This window comes from Amborella trichopoda, chromosome 13 (assembly GCF_054954075.1).
Source record: "Amborella trichopoda isolate Santa Cruz 75 chromosome 13, AtrichopodaSantaCruz75HAP2 v2.0, whole genome shotgun sequence".
Taxonomy (NCBI): Eukaryota; Viridiplantae; Streptophyta; class Magnoliopsida; order Amborellales; family Amborellaceae; genus Amborella; species Amborella trichopoda.
The window spans coordinates 48,733,078-48,756,962 of NC_142348.1; the positions used below are offsets into that span (position 1 = coordinate 48,733,078).

The 23,885-nt window shown below is 36.2% G+C and overlaps 1 protein-coding gene across 2 annotated transcripts; it reads left to right on the forward strand.

The window, feature by feature from the left end:
* Positions 1 to 904: 904 nt before the first annotated feature.
* Positions 905 to 18,557, forward strand: LOC18446044 (phox domain-containing protein). Of its 2 annotated transcripts, none has more exons than XM_011629441.3 (15): positions 905 to 1,279; positions 2,597 to 3,002; positions 3,106 to 3,283; positions 3,380 to 3,519; positions 4,768 to 5,641; positions 6,376 to 6,476; positions 6,629 to 6,773; positions 6,867 to 6,935; positions 7,101 to 7,146; positions 7,780 to 8,228; positions 13,622 to 13,701; positions 16,259 to 16,394; positions 16,558 to 16,750; positions 17,897 to 17,979; positions 18,092 to 18,557. In XM_011629441.3, exons 1-15 carry the CDS (start codon positions 1,180 to 1,182, stop codon positions 18,203 to 18,205), a joined length of 3,114 nt encoding a protein of 1,037 aa, XP_011627743.1. In that variant the 5' UTR covers positions 905 to 1,179; the 3' UTR covers positions 18,206 to 18,557. The 2 variants fall into 2 exon arrangements, with proteins under 2 accessions (XP_011627743.1, XP_088712878.1); XM_088856752.1 differs by having other exon boundaries at positions 3,106 to 3,272.
* The last annotated feature ends 5,328 nt before the right edge of the window (positions 18,558 to 23,885 follow it).

Here is a 23,885-nt window from a genome sequence, read left to right on the forward strand (position 1 = left end):
TTTATCTATTTTTGGAGTTTAAAATTTTATAATTAGAGATAAAAATAGTTTTTTAGATAATCCTAAAAAAAATTTACACCAAAATTACATGTTATAATAAAATTTGGAGGTACGTCTTAATTGTATCGTTTAGGGTTGCAACCTTACACAAACCACACCCTTAAAAATAATGTATTTTGTAACAAATTAATTAGAGTGTTCATTTCACCCTAAAAATAAGTGTTCAAGGATCTATAAAGTCTTTTTTATTTTTTGAGTTTCAAATTTTATTGTTGGTATTGAAAATTGATTTTAGAGGTTGCCGAAAGTGTTTTTAAGATTTGATGTGAGGCTTTATTTTATTTTCATAAAGCCTAGGCCTTATCAAAGCTTCATACCCTTATAGATGCCAGTCTCTACTTAGCGTACACAGGAGGAGTAGGTGAGCGGAAATTATTTAGTATTGTAAATACTGAGAGATACGTATAAAGAAGGGGAAAGTTTGGTTGTGAACAATCAAATTAGAGTCTACTTCAAAACTTTCAATAGAAGAAGTTATTTTTGATTGAAGAAGTTTTTTTGATGTCCAAATATCCTTAAATTAATTATCTGTATAGATACGGATACGAGAAAAAAATAGATTTCAAGTTTTGAAAATAATGTACTTTATATAGAAATTTTGAACGATTTTAAAAAATTTTATAGCTTTCACATATATATCGATCTATTTTGAAGCTCGTACCTTTACAAATAAAAATAAAAATATATTTTAAAGCTACCACATTTGTCGACGCCACATTTCTGGACACCATTTGAGGGTAGGCTCTAATTTGATGGTATAGAGCCCAGGCCCTATGAAAACCGCACCCTATAGAAAATCCCTGACTATAAATTCTAGGGCTGTGATTCAAGATTATTTGTACGCTTAAATTGAATGGCACTGTAAATTCTAGGTTCCTTTTTGAACTTCTATTGATGGCACTGTAAATTCCAGGATGTTTGGGTCTATTGAATAATGCTTTTCCTGGTATGTTTTAAAAGTCTTTACCAGTCAAGCGGCATGAGGTGGAAGAACATGGCTTTCTTTGATTCTTAGTCAGCAATGGTGTTATTTTTAGGGTCTAGAAGTGGAATCCCTAATTATTAGGTTATGAATCAGATTCTCTGGTGGAGACGGATAGAATTTGCAGGTTGGGGACCATGAAGGCCATGGAGAGCTTGCAAGATCTGATCGAGGAGGCCAAGGTCCGGACTGTTCTATGGGGCATCTGTGTGTTCGGGCTTGCGAATTTCTTGTCGAGTAAGTGAATTTCTCTCTTTCTTCTCCGAATTCTCTTCTCTGCCAAATTCTCTCTCTCTTTCTATCCATCTATCTATACGTAATTCTGTCTTATTTGGGCTTTTGAGAAACTGCTTTGGGTTCTCTTCCTCATTCTATATTTATCTCTGTTAAGGTTGGTGATCCATGGCATGTTCTAATTACTTTAGTTGGGGTTTGTATGGTTTCCCCATATCGATAAGGAATTTGGGTTATATCCTTTCTGGATTATATTTAATATTTTCAGATTGCTTTGGTTTTCTTTTCAACTTGGCAACTAATATGTTATAAATTGGACTTTAATGGTGTTTGTAATCCAGTTGGTTTTAGCAAAAGGTCTAGTTGGTATAGTTTTAAACTTTTAATTTGTCTGTGACATATTTTGATGAATTTTTGACTTGTTGATCTAGTGATATTTAGAGTCAAGTGCTTTTGCTTTGAGATATATACCCATGTGAACGTGGTCTAGGAGCAAATATTGAGTGCTAAATGTGAGATGAATGTAGTTGGGCTTAATGAAGATGGAACATTACTATTTCCTAACGAAAAACCGAGTCCAGAATTTGGCCCTTTTTCCTAAACAGAAAGTTGAATTGTGATTTTTTGCTTGATTTTATAATAAGGAACCAGATATATAAGTTTCCAAGATTACGAAATGCATGTGTTGTAGTTATGTGATTGAATTTGTGTCCGCCAAGATTATGCTTCCAGTATTGTGATATGTTCTACTGGATGAATCAAAGTCATTTTATGTGAACTTAAATTAAATCTCGCCCTAAGCATGGTTCCTAGTGTTTGTAATGCAACTTGGTGGCATTGAACTTCTGTTTTGAATTTTGGTTTCATATCATGAATTATAGTTTGCTGGAATGTTTTCTGTGGTACCAGACATCATCAGTTCGTTAAGAATGCAACAATGTGAATCAAAGACTTCAATGACTGAAATTGTATATCTTTTTATCGAATTATTTGCAACATTTGAATCAAATACTTAAACAAAAAATCATATATCTTCTTATCTAGTTGTTTATTTATTTGATTGGTTGGATATTGCTTTTTAGTGGTTGCCCCATCAGAGAAGTGTAGCTAGGCAGGAAGACTTTCTTGACAATAAAAGGGTGGTTTGGATATTCCTTGAGCTAACTTCTTAGTTCTGTCCTATTGGAATTAATGGTGTTCCCTTTTGTTGGCAAAATCTCTTCGGTAGGATTATATTCAAATTTATTCTTACTTTATGAATTTTATGCGTCTAATTGCTTCTACTGCATTGTCAAATGTGATTCTTGTGTTTGATGGCAGTGACAAGCAAATCGATTTGGATGAACATCCCCATCGCCTTTCTCATGTTTTCTGGTCTCCGCATGCTCTTCTATGAGGTTGAATTTCGATGGAAGGAACGCCGACCAGTTCGTCAGGCATCCTATTTGTCGCATTTGCGAAACCGGCAAGTATCTGTTGATGATCCTCGTCTCTGTTCTCCCCCAATCACAACAAGTTGGAAGAGGAAACTTGAATCTCCTGTTGTTGAGGCTGCAATCGATGATTTTATTTCCAAAATTATTCAAGACTTCATGGTGGACCTTTGGTATTCAGAAATCACCCCTGACAAGGAGGTCCCTGAACTGACTCGAGCACTAATTAATGATGTAATTGGTGAAGTAGCACAAAGGGTTAAAGGAATTAATCTTGTGGACTTGTTAACAAGGTGATTTTAAAGTGCTTTTGCAAGTATAGACCAAGCTTTTAAACATCAGTTGATATTTGAGGTGCTTGTTTTAGTTGTGAAAAATGTTGTTTTACTTTTTCAGGGATGTGGTTGATTTGGTAGGGAACCACTTAGACCTTTACAGAAAAAATCAATCAGCCATTGGTGAAAAAGTAATGGGGAGCCTATCATTTGAAGAGAGGGATGAAAGGTTGTTACGTCATCTGATCGCTTCCAAGGAGCTTCACCCAGCTTTGCTTTCTCCCGAGTGTGAGTACAAGGTGTGAGTGGAGTTGTTTTGATCACTATTTTAGTTTTGCCAACCATCAAGTTTTGCCCTTCGAATTTACTTATGTTTGGGGAATTGGAACATATAGGTTCTCCACCGGCTTATGGCAGGAGTTTTGGCTATTGTTTTAAGACCACAAGAAGCTTGGTGCCCTCTAGCACGAAGCATCAGCCGTGAATTTTTAACCTGCATAGTTATGCAGCCTGTGATGAATTTTGCAAGCCCCGGGTAAGTCTCTGGATAGACTCCTAATAGACCCAGGCAACTATTAACTTTCCATATGCTTAGTGCTGTGGCTTCTGACTTTCCATGTGCTTAGTGCTCTGGTTTCTAAGTTACTTCCTATTAACTGAAGCATCCCCAAGATTTTGAGACCCATTAGCAAAGGACTTGCACATGGCTTCAGAAGCATATCTTTTTTGTTTGTTAATTTGCATATTTTCTTATCCTTAACCAGAAGTCAATCTATTCATTTCTCTCCTATGGACATATTTAGATATCATTCTTTGAAAGATCATGAAGGTTCTCTCTTTTCTGGCATGAAGAATTACACATTCCTCAAAAGGAAAAAGAAAAAGAATTCCCTTCTTTTATTTGTCATATCCTTTTGTGGTTCATTTTTCTGCCATGTTTTCTGTACCTTGGGAGTTACAATTCTGAGCATATACATTGTCTATAGTGACTGTGGAAATCACTCTTTAGACTGAGATTAGAAATCTTGTGGTGGCTAACCTAGATGACTCTGTCCATCTCAATAAAATTCTTAGTTACGGAACGTCATTGGTGTCTGTCAGCTGAAGTCGATTTATATATGCTGCTCTTCTCCTAGTGTTGATCATTCTTTGTGATTTCTTATCAGAAATGAACTTCCTCATAAGTTCTGGAAATTCAAACAAGGGAAGCTGGGTATTAATCTTAAGCTTTGATGCATCATTTCCCCCCTAAAAGGATATCTATAAGCATTAAATATAAAAGAATTAATGAAATTGGAAAAAAGGATCTAGAAGAGAACATACAATTTATATGTCCAATAATTTAAGATATAAAGTATCCCAGTTCATGAATTTGTTGCATGAAGATATGGAAAACAAATGAAAATGAAGAAATAGGTGACTTAAAACAATGGCAGAATACTTTAAGTGTTAATAGTAATAGAAATGAAATAAAAAAAAAAAAAAGAAAATTTAGAAAATCTTGCTCTCTGGACAGGCTAGGTCAAACCCCACCACCTGCCTAAGCTCCCATATCACCCCTGGGTGTGTCCAAACTCCAACTCGTCCTCTACCGCCGCCATCCATATCTGGACCTCTACCAATCACTTCATGTTTATTTTTTGAATTTATGCCAGTAAATGTCTTAGAGCTAAAGCTACCTTCCAAATTTTTTAAAAAACCGGCATCTCTTGGGTATTTATCCTAGTTTTCATTAGCTACTATATATCAAGGATAGTAGCTTAAGTATGACTTCTCATTTCAGGTATATCAATGAGTTAATTGAATATCTCGTCCTCTCCTCCAAGGAATATCAAAGCACAGAGATAAGCAGCGATCATGCCGATACTTCAAATCACATGAGCAGTCATGGTGGTACAAGTGGGGTTTTGGCAAAAGTTGAGCCTGACAGAAGCCAGACTGGCACGTCCCCTTCTGAAAGAAAGGATTTGATCCCAGCTAAAAGTAGTGATGCAATGTCATTGAATACATTTAACACTGGAAATCCACCATCACTGCATCAGTTGCAACCACGTCCTGCAGATTGGGCTAGAATATTGGATGCTGCACAGCAAAGAAGAACTCAAGTCCTTGCTCCTGAAAATCTTGAAAACCTTTGGGCTAGAGGAAGAAACTATAAGAACAAAAGTATGATCCCTGATAAAACAGGGTTGTCATCAGAACCTATTGGTTTGAGGCCTCCTGCAAAGACTACAGGAGGTGCTGAATCAAGGGAGCATGATCATAAAGGAGGAAAAGACGTTGCGATCAAATCAATTAAGCGCTCAAGAGTGGCCGATGAAAGTACAACAGGATTGCATGCAACAACCTCTATTGCTGAAGGAAGTGGGATGGATATCGTAAAGGTGTCTAAAGAACTAAGCAAGGAGCCCAATGTCAAAGGTGTTCAAGCTTCTATTGAAGAAAATACTAGTCGGAATACTGGAAACAACAAAAGGCCACTTAAACGATCAGGAAGCAGCACTTCTGCTCTGTATGATATGGGTAAAGCATTAGCCACTGGAGGTGCTGAAGATCCAACTTTTAACATTCAACAAATGGGGCCCGTTCTGAGGAGTGCTTCAGAGATGGTAGTGCCAAGTGATGGATCTCCTCATGCCCCCAAACTGAAGTGTCGAGTGAGTTTTGTTGCAATGTTTGTGTATGGCTGGTCCAATTTGTCAAGTGTTTTACATTTGAATTGAGGTGTATATTGTACTCCATACTATTTGTACCATGGTTTGCACCACTGTTTCAAGAAGCGGACCCTACCCAACGCCTGGGTGCCCGCCTAGGCGGATATCCCTGGGCGCCCACCTGAACCCACCTAGGCGGCTGTCCAGGGCCTCCACCTCACCCAGGGGCGGAAATGCGGGGCAGAAACGCAGCTCATTGATTTGGGTCATTGTTTTTAATACTAAATGGGCAAAATTGTGGGTTTTAGGTGTGAAACATAAAACCCATTATAGGCTATTTTAGAGAGAGAAAACCAAAAAAAAAAAAAATTTACTAAGCTGCCCAGGTTCTGGGTGCCCGCCTAGGCGCTGGGCGGCCTGGACCCCCGACCGCCTAGGTGCCGACTTGCGCTTTTTGAAACAGTGGTATGCACCAACTTCTTTACTTGTAATCATTCTGGGAAATGGAGGTTTAAAACTTCCATGGATATTCAATGTACAATAGATTTTCATGTAGACTATTGTTTAGATTTGTTTATGTTTGCAGGCATGTCCACATAGTTTTTAATAGATTTACTAGAAACATACTGAACGGAGCGAGTGTATGTCATATGCTGCACCATAGGAGTTCTATTTTCATCTTTATGATGAGCTCTCTGGTCATGTCTTGCCATTCTTATTTCGCATCGCTCATGCAGGTTGTTGGAGCTTATTTTGAGAAAAGTGGTTCTAAATCGTTTGCGGTTTATTCAATTGCTGTGACAAATGTGGAAAATAAGACTTGGTTTGTAAAAAGAAGGTACTCAGGTTCTCCAACCACATTTCAGTTTGCATTAAGAAAATGGCAATTTTTTAGTCCATTCTTTACTGTGGGCTTTTCTCTGTACACGTGAAGGGAAGCGAAAGTTTCTGTTGACCTCATGTCTTGTTATCGTTGTGTTGCATTTGCAGATATAGAAACTTCGAGAGATTGCACCGACACCTGAAGGATATACCAAACTACTCATTGCATTTGCCCCCTAAAAGATTTCTTTCATCAAGTATTGATGATTATTTTGTTCACCAGCGATGCATTCTGCTTGACAAATATTTGCAAGTATGGGTTTGTATGCTAAAATTTGATATTGAATTCTTATTAGGAGCCTTTTATGTTATTTTTCCTTTGTATCTAATTTCAGAGGTTTAACAGGATCTGTTATCCATATCCAATGTTGCGGAACAACATGAAGTGTGGGATTTTTTGAGTGTATCCTCAAAGGTATATTAGCATAGAACCAGTGTCTGGTGCCTCTGATAATATCTTGTTGTGTGTAGCTGTAGCTGAACATGTGTTTATTTTCATGTGCTAATTGTATAACGTAGGCTGCTTTGAAAAGCAAATGATTTACACCACCATCTGATGGGCATATCTTCTTTTTGTCAGAACTATTCTTTTGGAAAGACGCCTTCAGTGATGAAAACATTGGCAGGTTTGGACTTTATTTCTTGGCATTTCTTTAGTTGCGCCATGGGTTTTTCCTTGTTGAACTTATTTACATTTTTTAAGGTATATGAAGAGAACATGTATTGAATACAACTAAATTTGTTCCTGGCAATCATTTAGTGAATATGGTTCTGCATGAACTGATAATTGAACAAATTATTGCATCAAATGCTGGGCACACTTCTAGCCGTTCTTTGAATGAGGATGGGGACCGTCAGTGGCATCTCTTGGCTGGCTATTCACTCAACCCTTAGATTCTTGTCTCCTTACTTAATGATAGCATTCTGCTGGCCTTCATTAGGATGTTAGGCGACAGTGCAGTTGAAATCAAATTATAAAATTTAATCAATTATGGTGGACACGGCTATTAGTAACATGCGCATCCTGGTGCTTGAATGTTTTTTATTCAGAGCAAGTTGTTTAATTACTTCATGGTGTTTTGTCGCAAATCATGCATAATAGCATAGGCCCCACTACTTAGCGCCATATTTTTTTCATGGAAAGTTAATTTATGGAAGGAATAGAATGCAAAACAGTTTTTTTCATTACACAGAAATCACAAAAATAAATAAAAGAAATTTGTTCATAGCCTTGACATTTATTTCTGTGTGTTCTACAGTTAATGTGGATGATGCCATGGATGATATTTTTCGCCAGTTAAAAGATGTTTCACGTAAAGTTGTTGGATCATCATCATCTCCTCATGAAACATGTTCAATATTAACAGATCGCTATATGAGCTTGCCATGGAATGAAGATGAGATACAAAAGCATAGCTCAAGCTATGGTCGCATTGAAGGTTCTCGCAGTCCCTCTGAAGATGAGGGTCATGTCAAAGACACAGGAAATGGCGACGTGAATTCTCCTGCACAGCTTAATGGATGGCATTCAGACAATGAATTAAACTCAAAGAATTTACCACCTAGGGTAATAAAACGTTCTGAAGACTCACAAAGTTTGGGTTCTGAGTCAAGTCGCCGTTCAGAAGTGAAGCTTGACACGCTTGGTTCTGATGGAATCACATGTTCGAATTCTCTGTTGGATGATCCAATTGGAGTGCCACCTGAGGTACCATAGAGCCACTCTTTTCCTTTTTATTATTTCTGTGCCGCTTGTTTTTGGCTTTTTTCCTTCAAAAAGACACATGATTAGTTCCTGCATTTGTTTATCAATTAAATTTTTTTTTTCTATATTTGTTTAATTGGACATGTTTGTGTCATTTCACATATTATGGTTTTGATAAAATGTTTCTTCAACATTGTATTTATTCTTCAGAATAAAGTCCATGGCAATATGTAGTTAAATGAAATACTTTGTTCCCAAAAGACCAATGACCTTGCGATATGTTAAATGAATGACAGCCCTTGTTATTCTTCATTCTTGGTTGTCTGGAAATGAGCGTTTAAGTATTTTATGTTTAAAAGACGAAATTACTACCCAGTCTTTTCAAACTGATTATTTGAGCATAGATGCTCAAATTCTGTTTTGAAATCAGTTTTGGAATCTTATACAAGATTCTTTCAATCATTCTATCATTTGTCAATATCTCCTAGGTTTTCAGATCTGCCACTGTTTCGAACATTACCTTGTATAATATATGTTTATATATCGTTTGTTTGATTTCTACATGCAACTAGTGTCGTTTCTAAGTTTGTGAAAGTTGGTGTGTCATGACCAGTGTTTGCAAAACCGGCCGATCTAATCGCTGACCGCTAACCGCCCGGTTAAACCGGAACCGGCCAGTGGCGGGTTCCGGTTTTAGGCGGTTTTGGTGATCAACCGGTATTTTAAGCTTTGAATAGAATGCTACTTCAAATTCATATAAGATATACTAGAATGGTTTACTGGTTAGCTTTGACGATTAAGTTTTACGTCAATCACGGTTTGAATCTTGCCGCCAGCAGCGTTTTTTTTTAAGACTTCATTTTATTCGACTTCAAAAGAGTTAAAAAAAAATAACTGCCCGTCGGAATCGAATTAGAAACCTCTTATAAAGAGGTCCTTTAATATTAGGCGCACTAACCGATATGTCATTTACTACTTGGTTGATAAAAAGAAGGGCCTATGTTATATGTAACTTAATTTTTTCTTCATTTTCTTAAAAAAAAAAGAGTTAGTCAAGTCGATTTTTTTAACACTGTTTTAATATTCTTTACATTATGGTAAAGATTAAAAATTGTTTTGACCAATAATACTCACTTTTATATTTTCCCATCTTTTTCAGAAAATTTTAAAAATACTCCTAGGCAAAAATTGACTCGTTAAAATCCATTTTTTTCATTAGTTTTCAACTTCATTCGAGTGTGCTTTGTTTTAATCATTCTTTATATGCTTTTCATATTTTAGTAGATTTTTTTTATATCTTTTTTACTTTCTTCAATACTTTTTTTTAACTTTCGGGACTTGTCCGGTTAGAGCGGTTGAATCGGCCGGTTTACCGGTTAGGCCGGTTAAACCATTTCTGGACCTTGTCCGATTAACTGTTCTGGTTTGATTTTGCGAACACTGGTCCTGACTAGTGTTTGCAAAACCGGGCAATCCAATCGCTTACCGCCCGGTTAGATCGGAACCGGCCAGTGGCTGGTTCCGGTTTTGGGCGGTTTTGGTGATCAACCGGTATTTAAAAATTTCAAAAAAGGGAAACGTTTATAGAGCCGAGGCTCTAAACAATCAAATTTGAGCCTACCTCAAAAAGTTCATTAGAAGAGGTTGTTTTGATGCTCAAATATCTTCAAATTGATCATCTCGACATCAAGATGCATGGACATGAGAAAAAAAATGGATTTCAAGTTTTGGAAATAGTGTATGTTGTAATACATTTTTAGACCTTCAATTTTCAAGATTTTCAAGTTTTCATAGATCTATCGTTCTACACTATTTTTGAAGCTTTGAACTTTATAAATAAATATGAAAATATATTTTAAGGCTATCACAAAGATTTCCGGTAACAAAACCAGATTTCTCGACATTATTTGAAGGTAGGCTCTAATTTGATTGTTTAGAGCCTAGGCTCTATACAAACTGCACCCTTCAAAAACATGTATATAAATTCCTAAAATTAAGGAATTTTATTTGGAATGCATTTTTTAATATTCTTTACATTATGGTAAAGATTAAAAATTGTTTTGGTCATCAATACTCACTTTTATATTTTTCCATCTTTTTCAAAAAATTTTAAAAATACCCCTAGGTACAAATGAATTCGGTAAAATCCATTTTAGTAGATTTTTTTTGTGTCTTTTTTATTTTTTTTAACACTTTTTTGACTACCCGGGACTTGCCCGATTAGAGCGGTTGAATTGGTAGGTTTACCGGTTAGGCCGGATAAACCGCTTCTAGGCCCATGTCTGGTTAACGTTCCGGTTCGAGTTTGTGAACACTGGATATGAAATTGTTGTACGTGAAACTCCATGACACTAAAGGGCCGTTTGGATACCTGGAAATATATTGTCTGTGAAATATATTACTAGCGTAATACATTATTGCGTAATACATTACCTGTAAATGGATTGTTACTGTTTGGGTGGTATTTAGATGCAACTTGGGAAATACATTGTTACTGTTTGGCTATGTCCAGAAGAAATATGGGAAATGCATTACCAACAATATTTTTTTTTTTTTTTTGGCTTTATACCCAAAACATGGTTGAGCGTACAATCCTTATTAGTATGTAACTTAAACTTTATTCCTATTAGTATGTAACTTAAACTTTATAATTGCATTAGGTATAAGAATTAGCCACACCTTTTGTATGCCTTTGCGTCTTGACTTGGAATCACATGTTTTCAAGATGTTAAGACTTTGGAATAATATACGTTTATTATGATAAGCCATCATATTTTTTATGTTTTCTTTTTAGCACTTTTATTATGATAAGCCATCATATTTTTATGTTTTCTTCTCTTGTGTTAAAGCCTTTCGATCATCTCTCCAGAAAAGAGAACTTCCATGGGCAAATTCAATAGGAAAAAAAGAAGTTTGGAGAAATTTGGCCAGTAACTTAGTAGGCTTTATGACTAAAATGAGATATGTTGTAGGAGAAATTATGTTGGGGCATTGAAGGAGATTGAATAGGTAAATTAATTTAAAAAAGTTCTGGAAAAAAAAAAACAATTCAAGCACACTGATTTGACGACGATTTTCTATGAGTGAACTCTAAGTATTTCGAATTTATCAGCAAACAATAGCAGGAAAAAATAAAAAATAAAAAATAAAGCCAAAAAAATAAACTGACTGAAATGGCAGGAAAAAATAAAAAATAAAAAACAAAGCCAAAAAAATAAACTGACTGATCTGAGCGAACCCAAATCCGTTTATTTTTTGGAACAATAGCTACTAGCACCAACTATGGTGTTGCAGAACCCAAAAAATAAATCTTGGATATAATAAACAATATCTATAAATGTGGTTGCAGAAGATGTTATAGAACCCAAAAAATAAATCTTGGATATCTAGAAATAAACAATATCTACAAATGTGGTTGAAGAAGATGGGCTGCCGGGTTTTAGAATCCAGTTGAAGAAGTGGTTGCAATATCTATGGCCCCTGTCGGGTTTTAGAATCTAGTTGAAGAAGTGGGCTGCCGGGTTTTAGAATCTAGTTGAAGAAGTGGTTGCAGAAGGGGCTGCCGGTTTTAGAATCTAATTGAAGAAGTGATTGCAATATCTACAAATATGGTTGCAGAAGATGGGGCTTCCTGGTTTTAGAATCTAGTTGAAGAAGTGGTTGCCTGCCGGGAATCTAGTTGAAGATGGGCTGCCGGGTTTTCGAATCTAGTTGAAGAAGATGGGCTGCCGGGTTTTAGAATCTAGTTGAAGAAGTGGTTACCAGCCGGGAATCTAGTTGAAGAAGATGGGCTATCGGGTTTTAGAATCTAGTTGAAGAAGTGGTTGCCTGCCGAAAATCTAGTTGAAGAAGATGGTGGCAGAAGATGGCGCTGTGGTTGCAGAAGATGGGGCGGCTGGTAGTTGAAGAAGTGGCTGGAGAAGGGGTTGGAGAAGGGGCTGCCGCGCGAATCTAGTTGAAGAAGATGGGCTGGCAGGGACATGGGAACGTAAAAAGGAAAGAGAGGGATGGCTTTCTCTCGCTTCCTGTATAGCAAGCCTCCCCACTGGGGAGGCCTGGCCTGCACGACAGGCTATTGGCTCAGTGGTAGAGCACGGCCCTGATAATTGCGTCGTTGTGCTTGGGCTGTGAGGGCTCTCAGCCACATGGATAGTTCAATGTGCAGCGCCTGACCCGGAGATGTGGATCATCCATGGCACATTAGCATGGCATACTCCTCCTGTTCGAGCTGGAGTTTGAAACCAAACTTCTCCTCAGGAGGATAGATGGGGCGATTCAGGTGAGATCCAATGTAGATCCAACTTTCTATTCACTCGTGGGATTCGGGCGGTCCGGGGGGAAGTGTATGGACAGCTACCTCTCGAGCACAAGTTGAGGTTCGGCCTCAATGGGGAAAATGGAGCACCTAACAACGCATCTTCACAGACCAAGAATGCTGGGAATCTAGTTGAAGAAGATGGGGCTGGCGGGGAGAAGGGGCTGCTGGGAATCTAGTTGAAGAAGATTGGCAGGTTTTTGGTGGGTTTTTGTTGGGGCTGGTGTGTGATTTTTGAGGTTTAAATATATGGGCTTACCCCGTTTTATTTTTATTTTATTTTAAGATTTCCCCCGATTACCCGTCAAACGCGAAATAGATTTTTTACCCTTTATTTTAAGATTTCTCCCGATTACCTGTCAAATGCGAAATAGATTTTTCACCTTTCACCGCTCGTAATAGATTTCCTGATTTTTGGGAAAATCTCAAGTAATCTTTTTCCATTTAAAGTGTAAAGTGTACCCTACCCAAACAACAGAAATGTCATATTTCTGTGTAATCTTTTTCCATTTAAAGTGTACCCTACCCAAACAACAGAAATGTCATACTTCTGTGCAATCTATTTTCATGTAATAGATTTCCAGTTCCCAAATGGCCCCTAATAGTTTGTTACACACATTTTAGCTAGCATACATTATTTCTGTTATGTAAGAAGAAATTTTTGCTTTTGCTTTATTTCCCTTCCTGAATGAATATAATAAATTCTATTCATTTATCCAGGAAAACTCCTAATGGTTTGTTGCACACGTTTTAGCTAACATTATTTCTGTTATGTAAGAAGAAATTTTTGCTTTTGCTTTATTTCCCTTCCTGAATGAATATAATAAATTCTATTCATTTATCCAGGAAAACTGCAGAGTATATTATGTTATAAACATTCAATTTTGTAATATAGACGGCTAATGAGTTCCCATATTATGGAGAGTTTTCTGTGAATTGTTTACTGTTTAATCAGTTCATAGCGTAGTTCCCATATTATGGAGAGTTTTTCTGTGAATTGTTTACTGTTTAATCTGTTCATAGCGTGGTGCTTCTCGTGATCAGCCCTATTTGACATGTTCATAGTTTTGCCTTTTTGTAGTGGACCCCACCCAATGTTAGCGTGCCATTGTTGAATTTAGTCGATAAGATGTTTCAGCTTAACCGAAGAGGTTGGCTAAGGTACGGCTATGGATCTGTTATCTCCATTTACATGTACTCATTTTTCTATGGATTTGATTCAATTACTCAATACATAAATGAAAAGTCACTGACCCCAATCTTTATCATGTGCAAGTCAAATTATTAAAGCCTCACATCTATGAAGTAATCACAAAGTATCTATTATCTGGGCATATTCCCTGGTTAACGTTTATGCAGGGGAAGTATCTTTCATCAAATATAGAGTAATAATCTTGTGACCCAAAAAAAAGAAAAAAAATGAAAACAAGCAATGAAGGATGCAATAACTATCAGAATTTCTTCCAGCATTTTGCATGGGGTGTGTGACATTAAATGAGGGTGTAAAACATGAATCCAACCCGACATACCCATAAACGTAAAATGTCCAGTGTGGACAATTTATGTTTATGGACATAAACTGCCTGCGGACAATAATCTTTGAACTTCGCCTGGATCTTTGAATTGGGAGTGAGTATAAAAAATGCATACTTCACTCACAATCATGTATCATGACTCTGATGCCATAATTCTATTGCAAAACCATCCTTCTGTGTGTTACAAACTTAAAATACTTGCCCTTCAAATCATGACTGTTATGGTATTTAAGGCCAGGTAACTTTAGTAAGGTCAACTCTATTGGATGCTGGCCTTTAACTTATGAAATCCTCTGGTGACATGGTCTCATTTCATGGCTGTTATAGCATGGTTGGCTGAACAAGATTTTTCAATTCATTACTTGAGAGCTGCTCGCCCCTCTGTTTTCAATGAAGTCAGGAATATGTGTTCTTGTGTGTGATTGGTAAAAAATTTAGCTGATGTTTGTCTTCTGATACATGGCATCATTTGTACTTTTATGTTTCTGCTCGTTCCTTCAATATGACATGAATGTGATATTTCATTGAGTAATGGCTGGTAATCAAAAGGGATACTAAATGGTGTAGTGTAATCACAAATTATATGACACCTAGTGATAGAGTCACAGACGCAAGGTTTTGTTCGCTATCAAGCAAGGCCAAGGTACCTTACATCCTTATTGCGCATGTATTCTGGACACTAAACATCCAGTCTGAAGTTGACTCTGTCTCATGAGCCTCCAGAAATCCATCAAGAACTTGACTGCCACTTATGGGTGCTCCTTGAGGAGGGAAAATGACAAAACGAGACATGCTTTGTAGCCTGTTCTATGCAACCTTACTGAGGATTTGGATGCACTCCTGTCAGGCTAATTGGTCTGAAGGCGTTCACTTCCTCGTTGCCTTCTAACTTGGGATGAGAGCTGGCTATAAAGGTGGTGTAGGACCCCCTTAGTCAATAAGCAATTGATATGGATTTTTATGAAATGGAAATTCATTTGTTCCCCATACTATTACCGTATTATGGTTGGGGTTGATGTTACAACATCACCCCGAGTTCCTAATAGAATTAGATATGATTATGTAGGGAGGAGGGTGGCTATTTAGAAATGATTTTCGTAAGTGCAAGGAATTAGTATCTGTTGAAAAGTGAATACTCAGCTTACTGGATGTTGCTCAGGCCTTTGCTATGGATGTTGCTCAGGCCTTTGCTATGTTCTATTGCAACTTTATGTATTTAATGATTGGGTCAGTTGCTTAATCTTGGAAGAGGCTCTGGGCTGTCTTATTTCGTAGGGAATGCTTTGTGTGATGGTCTATTCTCATTGATTTATATTCCTGGGATGGTAGTTTCATGTAATGCTACATAATTTTGGCATCTTCTGTGTCTTTGTATGTCTCCCTCTGTCATGATGGCCTTGCTTTATATTTTTAGAGTAATTTCCTAGAAACCATAACTTTGTGATTCCCAGTTACTTGTGGTACCAGCCTTCTTGTGAACCTCGTATCATTATGTAGGTCAGACTAGGGATTGGTCTACTTTGTTAATATTTATACAGATACTCGTCTCTTGTGTTCAATATCTTTTCTAGGATAGGTTTCTCTCTGATTGGCGGTTTCCCAGGATAAAGGTTGGAACTTATGCCAAAAGCATTGTAACTCCTAGGAGAATTGTTGTTAGGCAGTGGGATGTGACAAATTACTGGAAGATCGCATATCGATAAGCTTGAAGAATGGACTACACACTTTTTTGGCAGCCAATAGACAAAAACTCGCACTGACCCATGTATTTCCATAAGTCGTAGGCTAGAAGTTTACTGCTGAGTTATGGTATTAGTAGAATAAGTGATAGCTCACATATTGATGATGTATATGTTTATAGAATCAGGGGAGTCTGTTAAAGTTTAGGGTCTAGGGTCTTGTACAATGCTCTTTTAACCCTTCTCTTCTGGTCTAGGAGTATCACACATTTTTCAATTTCCTTGACAGCTTATATTGCCATTCAAGATGCACATGATCCCTTTTTGTTTTTTTGGGGCAAATGAACCACACACTCAAGACTGTCAAATCTTGAAGCTACCTTGTGAAATTGGAAGTACAACTGTGCATTTTCTGAATTCCTGCATATGTATCCACTGATCGAATTTTTTCTGGCTATAATTAAGATTTTGATGGCACTTGTATTTCTCTTGTGCTACATGCAGAAGGCAAGTCTTTTGGATCTCGAAGCAAATTTTGCAATTGATGATGGAGGATGCGATCGATGACTGGTTGCTGAGGCAAATCCATTGGCTTCGGAGAGATGAGGTTATTGCATTTGGAATTAGATGGGTTCAAGATGTGAGTAAGAGCAATAGTATGTTTTATTCGTTATTTTTTTTAATCGATAGGTAGGGTGATCTGTTTTGCTCTTTCGGCTGTATGCATAATCTAAACGTTGCAAAGAATCACTGCAAAGATAACCATCATGTTTGCATTAAATTTAAATGTCTTTCTCTTTAAGGTTCTCTGGCCCCAAGGTACATTCTTTATGAAGGTGGGTGGCAAGCAGCTGAAATCTGGAAATTCAGACTTCAGTGAAACAACATTAAAGGGCACAAGAAGGGATTCCGTGCCAAAAGATTCTGTGCCTGCCTCCTTTGAGCAACAACTTGAAGCAGCTCGCAGAGCTAGTGATGTCAAAAAGATGATTTTTGGTAAGAATATTGATCTATTCTCATTATTACATAACTGGTTATTTATATGGTTTTTGAATTAATTGTCACAAATCATATACTATAAATATTTCACTTTGGTTCGTTTCATTTTGTGGAAAACTAGAAGCCAACGACTTCCTTTCTGAGGCCCATACTAAGATCCCTTGTAAGGGGCAATGCTCTATGTGACAAATGAAGACCCCTTGTAAGGGGCAATGCTCTATGTGACAAATGAAGTACGTGGGTGCACATGTGTTCATGCACTTGATGTTTAACAAAACCTGAGTGTCGTAGTAATTGCTTCCATTACAGTTTTTCATGGGCATACTAAGCAAATTGAGATTGATTGCCATTTTGTTTATGAGCCAATTGAGTAGACAAGTAGTATGTTCACTAAGGCCACAACCTTCAGGCAACACTAGTTTGTTGTTGACAAACTAGCCTTCCTCAACATTAAGTCTCAGGAGGTTAGGAATTGAGCTTGGGCTTGAGTGGTTAACAGTTGACGTTAAGCAATGCTACATCTCAAGTTTGATTCCTACCACTGAACTACCGAAAATAAAAAGTCTCAGGAGGTTTTATATTGTTTATGTTCTGTATTATTCTAGTTGGGGTGAGTGTATTTGTCATACATCATTGTAATTTGAAGTTGATTTTGTCATTTATATGACAGAAAGGTCACTCACGTCAAGTGGTCCAAGTCATTTGTATACATGCTTTAAGCTCTAAGGTTGTCTTTGTCTATGTAATGAGACAAATTCCTCATCTCTCCTGATGTTTTGCATAGGAAGATTAGTTTGTATGCAGGAGTTAGAGTAGGATGGTTATCATTCATGTGTTAATGCACAACATGCTTTGGAATTCGGACTGGTGTTCACACTGCACACTTTTAACTGCTGTTCATGAGTATTGAAAATCACAACTCCTGAAATTATGCCAATCTCATATTTGCTCCTGAATGAAACTTAGTCATTATAAAGAAAACACTTATTGGACACGCGTGGAACATATCTTTGTATAATCATACTTTTTAGGGATTGTTCAAAATCCTCCTCTATTTTCTCTGATTTAGTGCCAGATTGTGTTGGTTTCATTTCAATTGAGAGCTCCCCCTAGGAACTACTAATAATAGGCCACTGTTGGCAGGAGGTGCCCCATCCACCTTGGTAAGCTTGATTGGGCGCAAGCAATATAGGCGTTGTGCAAGAGATATTTATTTTTTCCTTCAGGTAAGGATTCTATTGTCCTGTTTTATATATTTTTATTTAGGTTTGAGCATGACTCTTTACTCCTTTCCAATACTTTTGTGTAAAATAATATTTTTATTTTCTTATGTCGCAGTCTACCATTTGTGTAAAGCAGCTTGGTTATGGCATCTTGGAACTTTTGCTTGTCTCCATTTTCCCAGAGTTGCATGATGTCATTGTAGATATACATGAGAAGCAGCATTTTTGACAAGCCCATATAAGATTTTTTGCTTCTATGTTCAGTTGGGATTTGGATGCATACGCGATCTTTTTAGTTTTTACAGTCCATTTCATGAAGCTCGTTCTTCTTGGCAGAAGAAGCATAGGGTAAGACTGAAATGAGCATCCCATCTCTCTCTCTCTATGCATCATGGAGTTGTTGGCCAATGATGCTGTCAACTAGAAAGGGAATGGCAATCTCATCTCTTGATTTTATTGTATAGTGTTTGGACATATAATACGACTGGGGCCCTAAAAGGGTGCTGTAGTCTCATTTGAGCTTAATTTGTACAGTAACTTGCATTTATTTGAGAAAGAAAAATTTAAATTCCTTGTGTTAATTGCATTGTTCAGATTGAGGTCTTCGATGTATAGACCGATACCGTTTTAATGAAAGAGTGTTGGAGTGAGTGCATTTTTGCTTTTGATCAAGTTGCTTTAATATGTCACTGGTGCTCGGCATATTTTATGCCATATACCCTCTAGCAGTGAGTGCATTTTGGACATTTTATTGGCAGAGGATCACAAAACTTGGTCCAGATTTGAAACATAAGACAAAGGAAAATGAGAAATTTAGGGAATGGTGTTATTTATGTGAGAATTTAGCATTTTAATCAACGAGTGTTAGAGTGGGTGCATTTTCGCTTTTGATCAAAGGAAAATGAGAAATTTAGGGGATGGTGTTATTTATTTGTGCTGTTTTCTAATAAAGTTGTATCTCAAGGGTAGATAATAGGGAGCTTCATTTTTATTATGGGTAAGGAAATAAGAATGAAACTCGTGCTATGGTGAATATGGCTCCTCTCTCAGCCCGGAACTTGAGAACCCATGTGATGATAGAATCCTCTCCCTCCCTCCCTCCCTCCCTCTTTCTCTCACTTTAGCTCTAATGCACTCCTTGATTGCTCTAATGCACTCCTTGCCTTGATTGCTCTAATGCACTCCTTGATTTTCTTTATTTCTCATGCACCTTTATTTTCTTGATTTCTCTTGGAAATTATAATAATATCCTCTCTCTCTCTGATGCACTAAATTTTTATTTATTTGCTTTACCAGTAAGGGACTTTGAGAAGAACAAATTCTCCCTCCCTCCTCTTTCACTTTCGCACTAATGCACTCGTTGGTTTTCTTTATTTCTCTTGGAAGTTATAGTAGAACCCTCTCTCTCTCATGCACCTATATTTTCTTGATTTCTCTCGGAAATTATAATAATATCCTTTCTCTTTCTGATGCACTAAATTTTTATTTATTTGCTTTACCAGTGAGGCACCTTGGGAAGAACAAATTCTCCTTTGCCTACACTGGGACAGTGGCAAACAATAAAACCTTCTCTCTCTGCAATGTTCAGTAAAAAAAGAAAAGAAAAGAAAAACACGTTTGATTAGACCAGAATTAGAGTTGGGTCAACGAAATGGAGATATTCAACTGGAGTTTTATGTGATCATCGTATATCAATGAAGCTAAGAACAAGTTCTATAAAACAATTGCGAGACCAACTTTGTTTTTATAGGGGCGGTCAAGAAACAATGTACCCATAAAATGAATGTTGTAAATGAGATGAGGATGTTGATTAGATGAGTTGCCAGACAAGAATGAATAAAATTCAAAATGAATAAATTCAGGTAAATGCAGCACCAATAAGTGATAAGATGAGATAAAATAGATTTAAATAAGTTGGCCATGTGCTACGCATGTTACAACACTTGTTAAGAGGTGTGAGTTAATTCAAGTTGAAGGCTAAAAAATGACAAAGGGTAGGTTCAAGAGGATTTGGTTGGAAGTAGTGAGAAAAAATATGTGAACTTATAGCTTCATTAAGGGTACGGTCTTCAATAAAACAGAATGACGTACCAAAATTCATATAGCTGATCCCAATAAGTTAGGAAAAGGCTCTGACAATGATGATGATTTTTAGGACCCACAAAGACCTAATAAGTTAGGAAAAGACTTCGACAATGATAATGATTCTTAGGACCCATAAAGACGTAACCTCCACAACCTAACAAACAAACATCAAAGAAATTTTAAATGAAATGTGCCAGCAAAAAAAATGCCATATGATTACTTTTCTAAACTTTTAACAAATATATTACTAATTTCTAAAAAGAAAAAGTTTATATAAGGATGCTACCTTATAATGTAGAACTACGGATGCCCCTCAAAAATCCATTGGAAAAATAAGTTTTAATGTTGAAAAACCCTTTGATTGATCATCTCGATGTCGAGATGTATGAATATGACAAATCAAAAGATTTTAAGTCTCAGAAATAGTGTATTTTACAACATATTATCTACACCGTCCATTTTCAAGATTTTCATATGTTTATAGATCTACTTGATTTTAACCAATTTTAAAATTTAAAATTTTATAATTAGATATAAAAATATATTTTGAGATAATCTTAAAAACATTTTACATCAAAATTATATACCAAATTTTAAGGTACACCTTTCCTCTACACCTACGGATGCATCCATATGCAAACTGCACCTTTTAAATATACAATAGTATAGCAAAATCTAGCTTCCACCGGAGAGCCAAGAAGGCCACATGAATTATAAAATAGGGGAAGAATTAAAAGCACCACGCCTAGCCAGTAGGTTAGCCTCTTGATTTGTTTCTCAATAGACAAGAGCAAATTCTCTGCCAATAATAATATTCAATGAATCACCTTCCACCATCATAACCTCATGACATCATTCAGAATCCTCAAACCATGAAGCACTGCCCTTATTGTTAAAAGTTGTATTTCTGTATATTTGGGCCTTAGGCTCCCATGGACGATTATTTCATAATACTGCAAACAACTCTCTATTTATTGATTAATTCATAACGAATATACAAAACCCAGATAAATATACGGTCTTTAACAATTAAAGATAAATACCAACGGTTATGGATAACTACTAATTAATCTTATCATAATCAATATATATATATATATATATATATATATATATATATATATATATATATATATATATATATATATATATATATATATATTCATAATGATGTATATCAATATAGACATACATACTCTAATACTTGTATCCGCTTCATTTGCAATGTCTTATAATTTAATAGAAGATTGCAAAATTTTGGATGGATAGATCTAAACTTTTAATAGCTGTAATTTTTTTCTCTACAATTAATCATGTGGTGATTTTTTGGTGGATCCTAAAGTTTCGGTACAAAAAATCCTTCTAGGTGGATAGTAAGTGTACGAACTACGAAGGGCTCTGAGGGAGTAAGTGTACAAAGTGCTCCAAGGAAGCTTGTTGTACACGCTGAACAAAAATAATCTACTTTTAACTAAGGAAATTCTGCATATACTTGAGCATGCCCCTGCGAACATAATGTATAATATCTCCCTTGGGCAAAAGAGCTGCTTGGGACGATTATTTGATGTAAACTTTTGGGATCCACTTAATCGTTTTTAATTAAGAAAATTCTGCATAAACTTGAGCATGCCCCTGCGAACATAATGTCTAATATCTCCCTTGGGCAAAAGAGCTACTTGGGATGATTATTTGATCTAAACTTTTGGGATCCACTTAATTGTAACTATTTTTAAAAAAACATAAATTTGGATTTAGAGTTGAGCACATATAGCATGTTCTTGCCGGAGTATAGTTGTTTACAACCAAATTCAAAATTGGGTGTCTACAATACTGTACAACAACTCCCTTGAGAAAAAGAGTAACTAGGGAGGGTTTTCAAAGAGTAACTTGGGAGGGTTTTCTTTCCATTTAAGTGTCGTCATATGATTATTTTGAAAAAAAATAAATTGGAATTTTAAGTTCTTGAATACCTAAATCTTGCACTCAAAAAATTAGATGGTTCTTGTCCAATCTTGGGACATTAATTTTTTGAATCACATGGAGAGCCCTATTTATTTTTCCCTCTTTGATGATGGCAATTAGGTTCTAGAGGTTGCATCCCCAACTGGTCCAAAAGTTATTCCCAACATGAGTTTTTCCTTTACGGAGCAAATGAACCTTATGATCCCATATGAGCAATTTTTTTTTTTCCTTAGAGTTTTTTAACACTTAAATGTTACATTTAAAAAGTGGATGGGACAAAGGGGCCGTTTGGATACCTAGAAATATATTGTCTCAGAAATATATTATTGACATAATACATTACTGTGTAATACCTCTATTTGGTAGTATTTAGATGCAACTTGGGAAATATGTTGTTACCCTGAAAAAATATGATAAATGCATTACCAACAATTTTTTTTTTTTTTTTTGGCTTTATACCCAAAACATGGTTGACCATACAATCCCTATTAGTATGTAGCTTAAACTTTATCTCTATTTAGTATGTAGCTTAAACTTTAATAATTGCATCAAGCATAAGAATTAGTATGCCTTTGCGTCTTGACTTGGAATCACATGTTTTCAAGATGTTAGCACTTTGGAATAACATACTTTTATTATGATAAGCCATCATAGTTTTTGTGTTTTCTTTTCTTGTGCTAAAACCTTTCGATCATCTCTGCAGAAAACTTCCATGGGAAAATTCAAAAGAAAAAAAAGTTTGGAGAATACCTTGAAGGCTTTATGACTAAATGAGATGTATTGGAGGACAAATTATGTTGCGGCATTGGAGGAGATTGAAGAGGTAAATTAATTTAAAAAAATTCTGAAAAAAAAAAAACAATTCAAGCACACTGATTTGACGATTTTTATGAGTGAACTCAAGTATTTCGAATTTATCAGCAAAGAATAACAGCAAAAAAAAAAAAATAAAGCCAAAAAATAAGATGGGCTACTGGATTTTAGGTGCTAGTTGAAGAAGATGAGGCTGCCGGCTGCTAGTTGAAGAAGATGGAGCTGAAGGGTTTTAGCTTTGAATTTTAGGTGCTAGTTGAAGAAGATGAGGCTGCCGACTGCTAGTTGAAGAAGATGGAGTTGACGGGTTTTAGCTTTGAAGAAGATGGAGCTGCTGTGTGATTTTTTATGTTTAAATGTATGAGCGATTCAGTTAGCAAAGGTAGCTATTGGTTGCAGAAGATAGGCTACAACATTTTAGCTACGAGTTGAAGAATTTTTTTCTTTTTGGTAGAAAGAGGCGCCCGAAAGATTTCGCTGGATAATCTTTTTTCATTTCTTTACCATGTACCTAACCAATAGAAATGTCATATTTTAGAGTAATCTATTTTCATGTAATAGATTTTCAGGTAATGTCATATTTTCGTGTAATCTATTTTTATGTAATAGATTTTCAGGTTCCTAAATGGCCAGTACGAGTACGGAATTTTATTTGAAGGAGTAAATGGGCAGTATACTGCAGTAGAAGCAAATCATTTTACAATAAATCCATTTGGTAAATTTATCAAAAAAAAAATATAAGCGATAAAATATTTAACATCTAATCCATTTGGTAGTGGAACTACCCCAACTCGTAGCCATATATATTTTCATGACTATTTTGAAATCAAATCAACATATATAAATAAAGTATTAAATTCTTGGTCATGGTTAACTTATAAGGTTTCTGACTCATTTAACCTCATCGCCGATCCTCTATGTAGACCACCAAAAGAGTCATTGTATGCAAGTAAAAGGAGTGACAAGCCCCAAGCCCTAAGCACTCTCTTTGTTTATTGAAAAACTTATCAAATTATTTATAAAGAATTTAATACTTTGCCCATTCTTTT

What these genes read in the sequence shown, in the direction of transcription:
- LOC18446044 (XM_011629441.3), top strand. Translation starts at nt 1,180, where the DNA reads ATGAAGGCCATGGAGAGCTTGCAAGATCTGATCGAGGAGGCCAAGGTC. An exon ending in CCCCCAAACTGAAGTGTCGA is followed by an intron (nt 5,642 to 6,375) that starts GTGAGTTTTGTT and finishes TCGCTCATGCAG; the next exon opens with GTTGTTGGAGCTTATTTTGA. An exon ending in GAATTAGATGGGTTCAAGAT is followed by an intron (nt 16,395 to 16,557) that starts GTGAGTAAGAGC and finishes TTTCTCTTTAAG; the next exon opens with GTTCTCTGGCCCCAAGGTAC.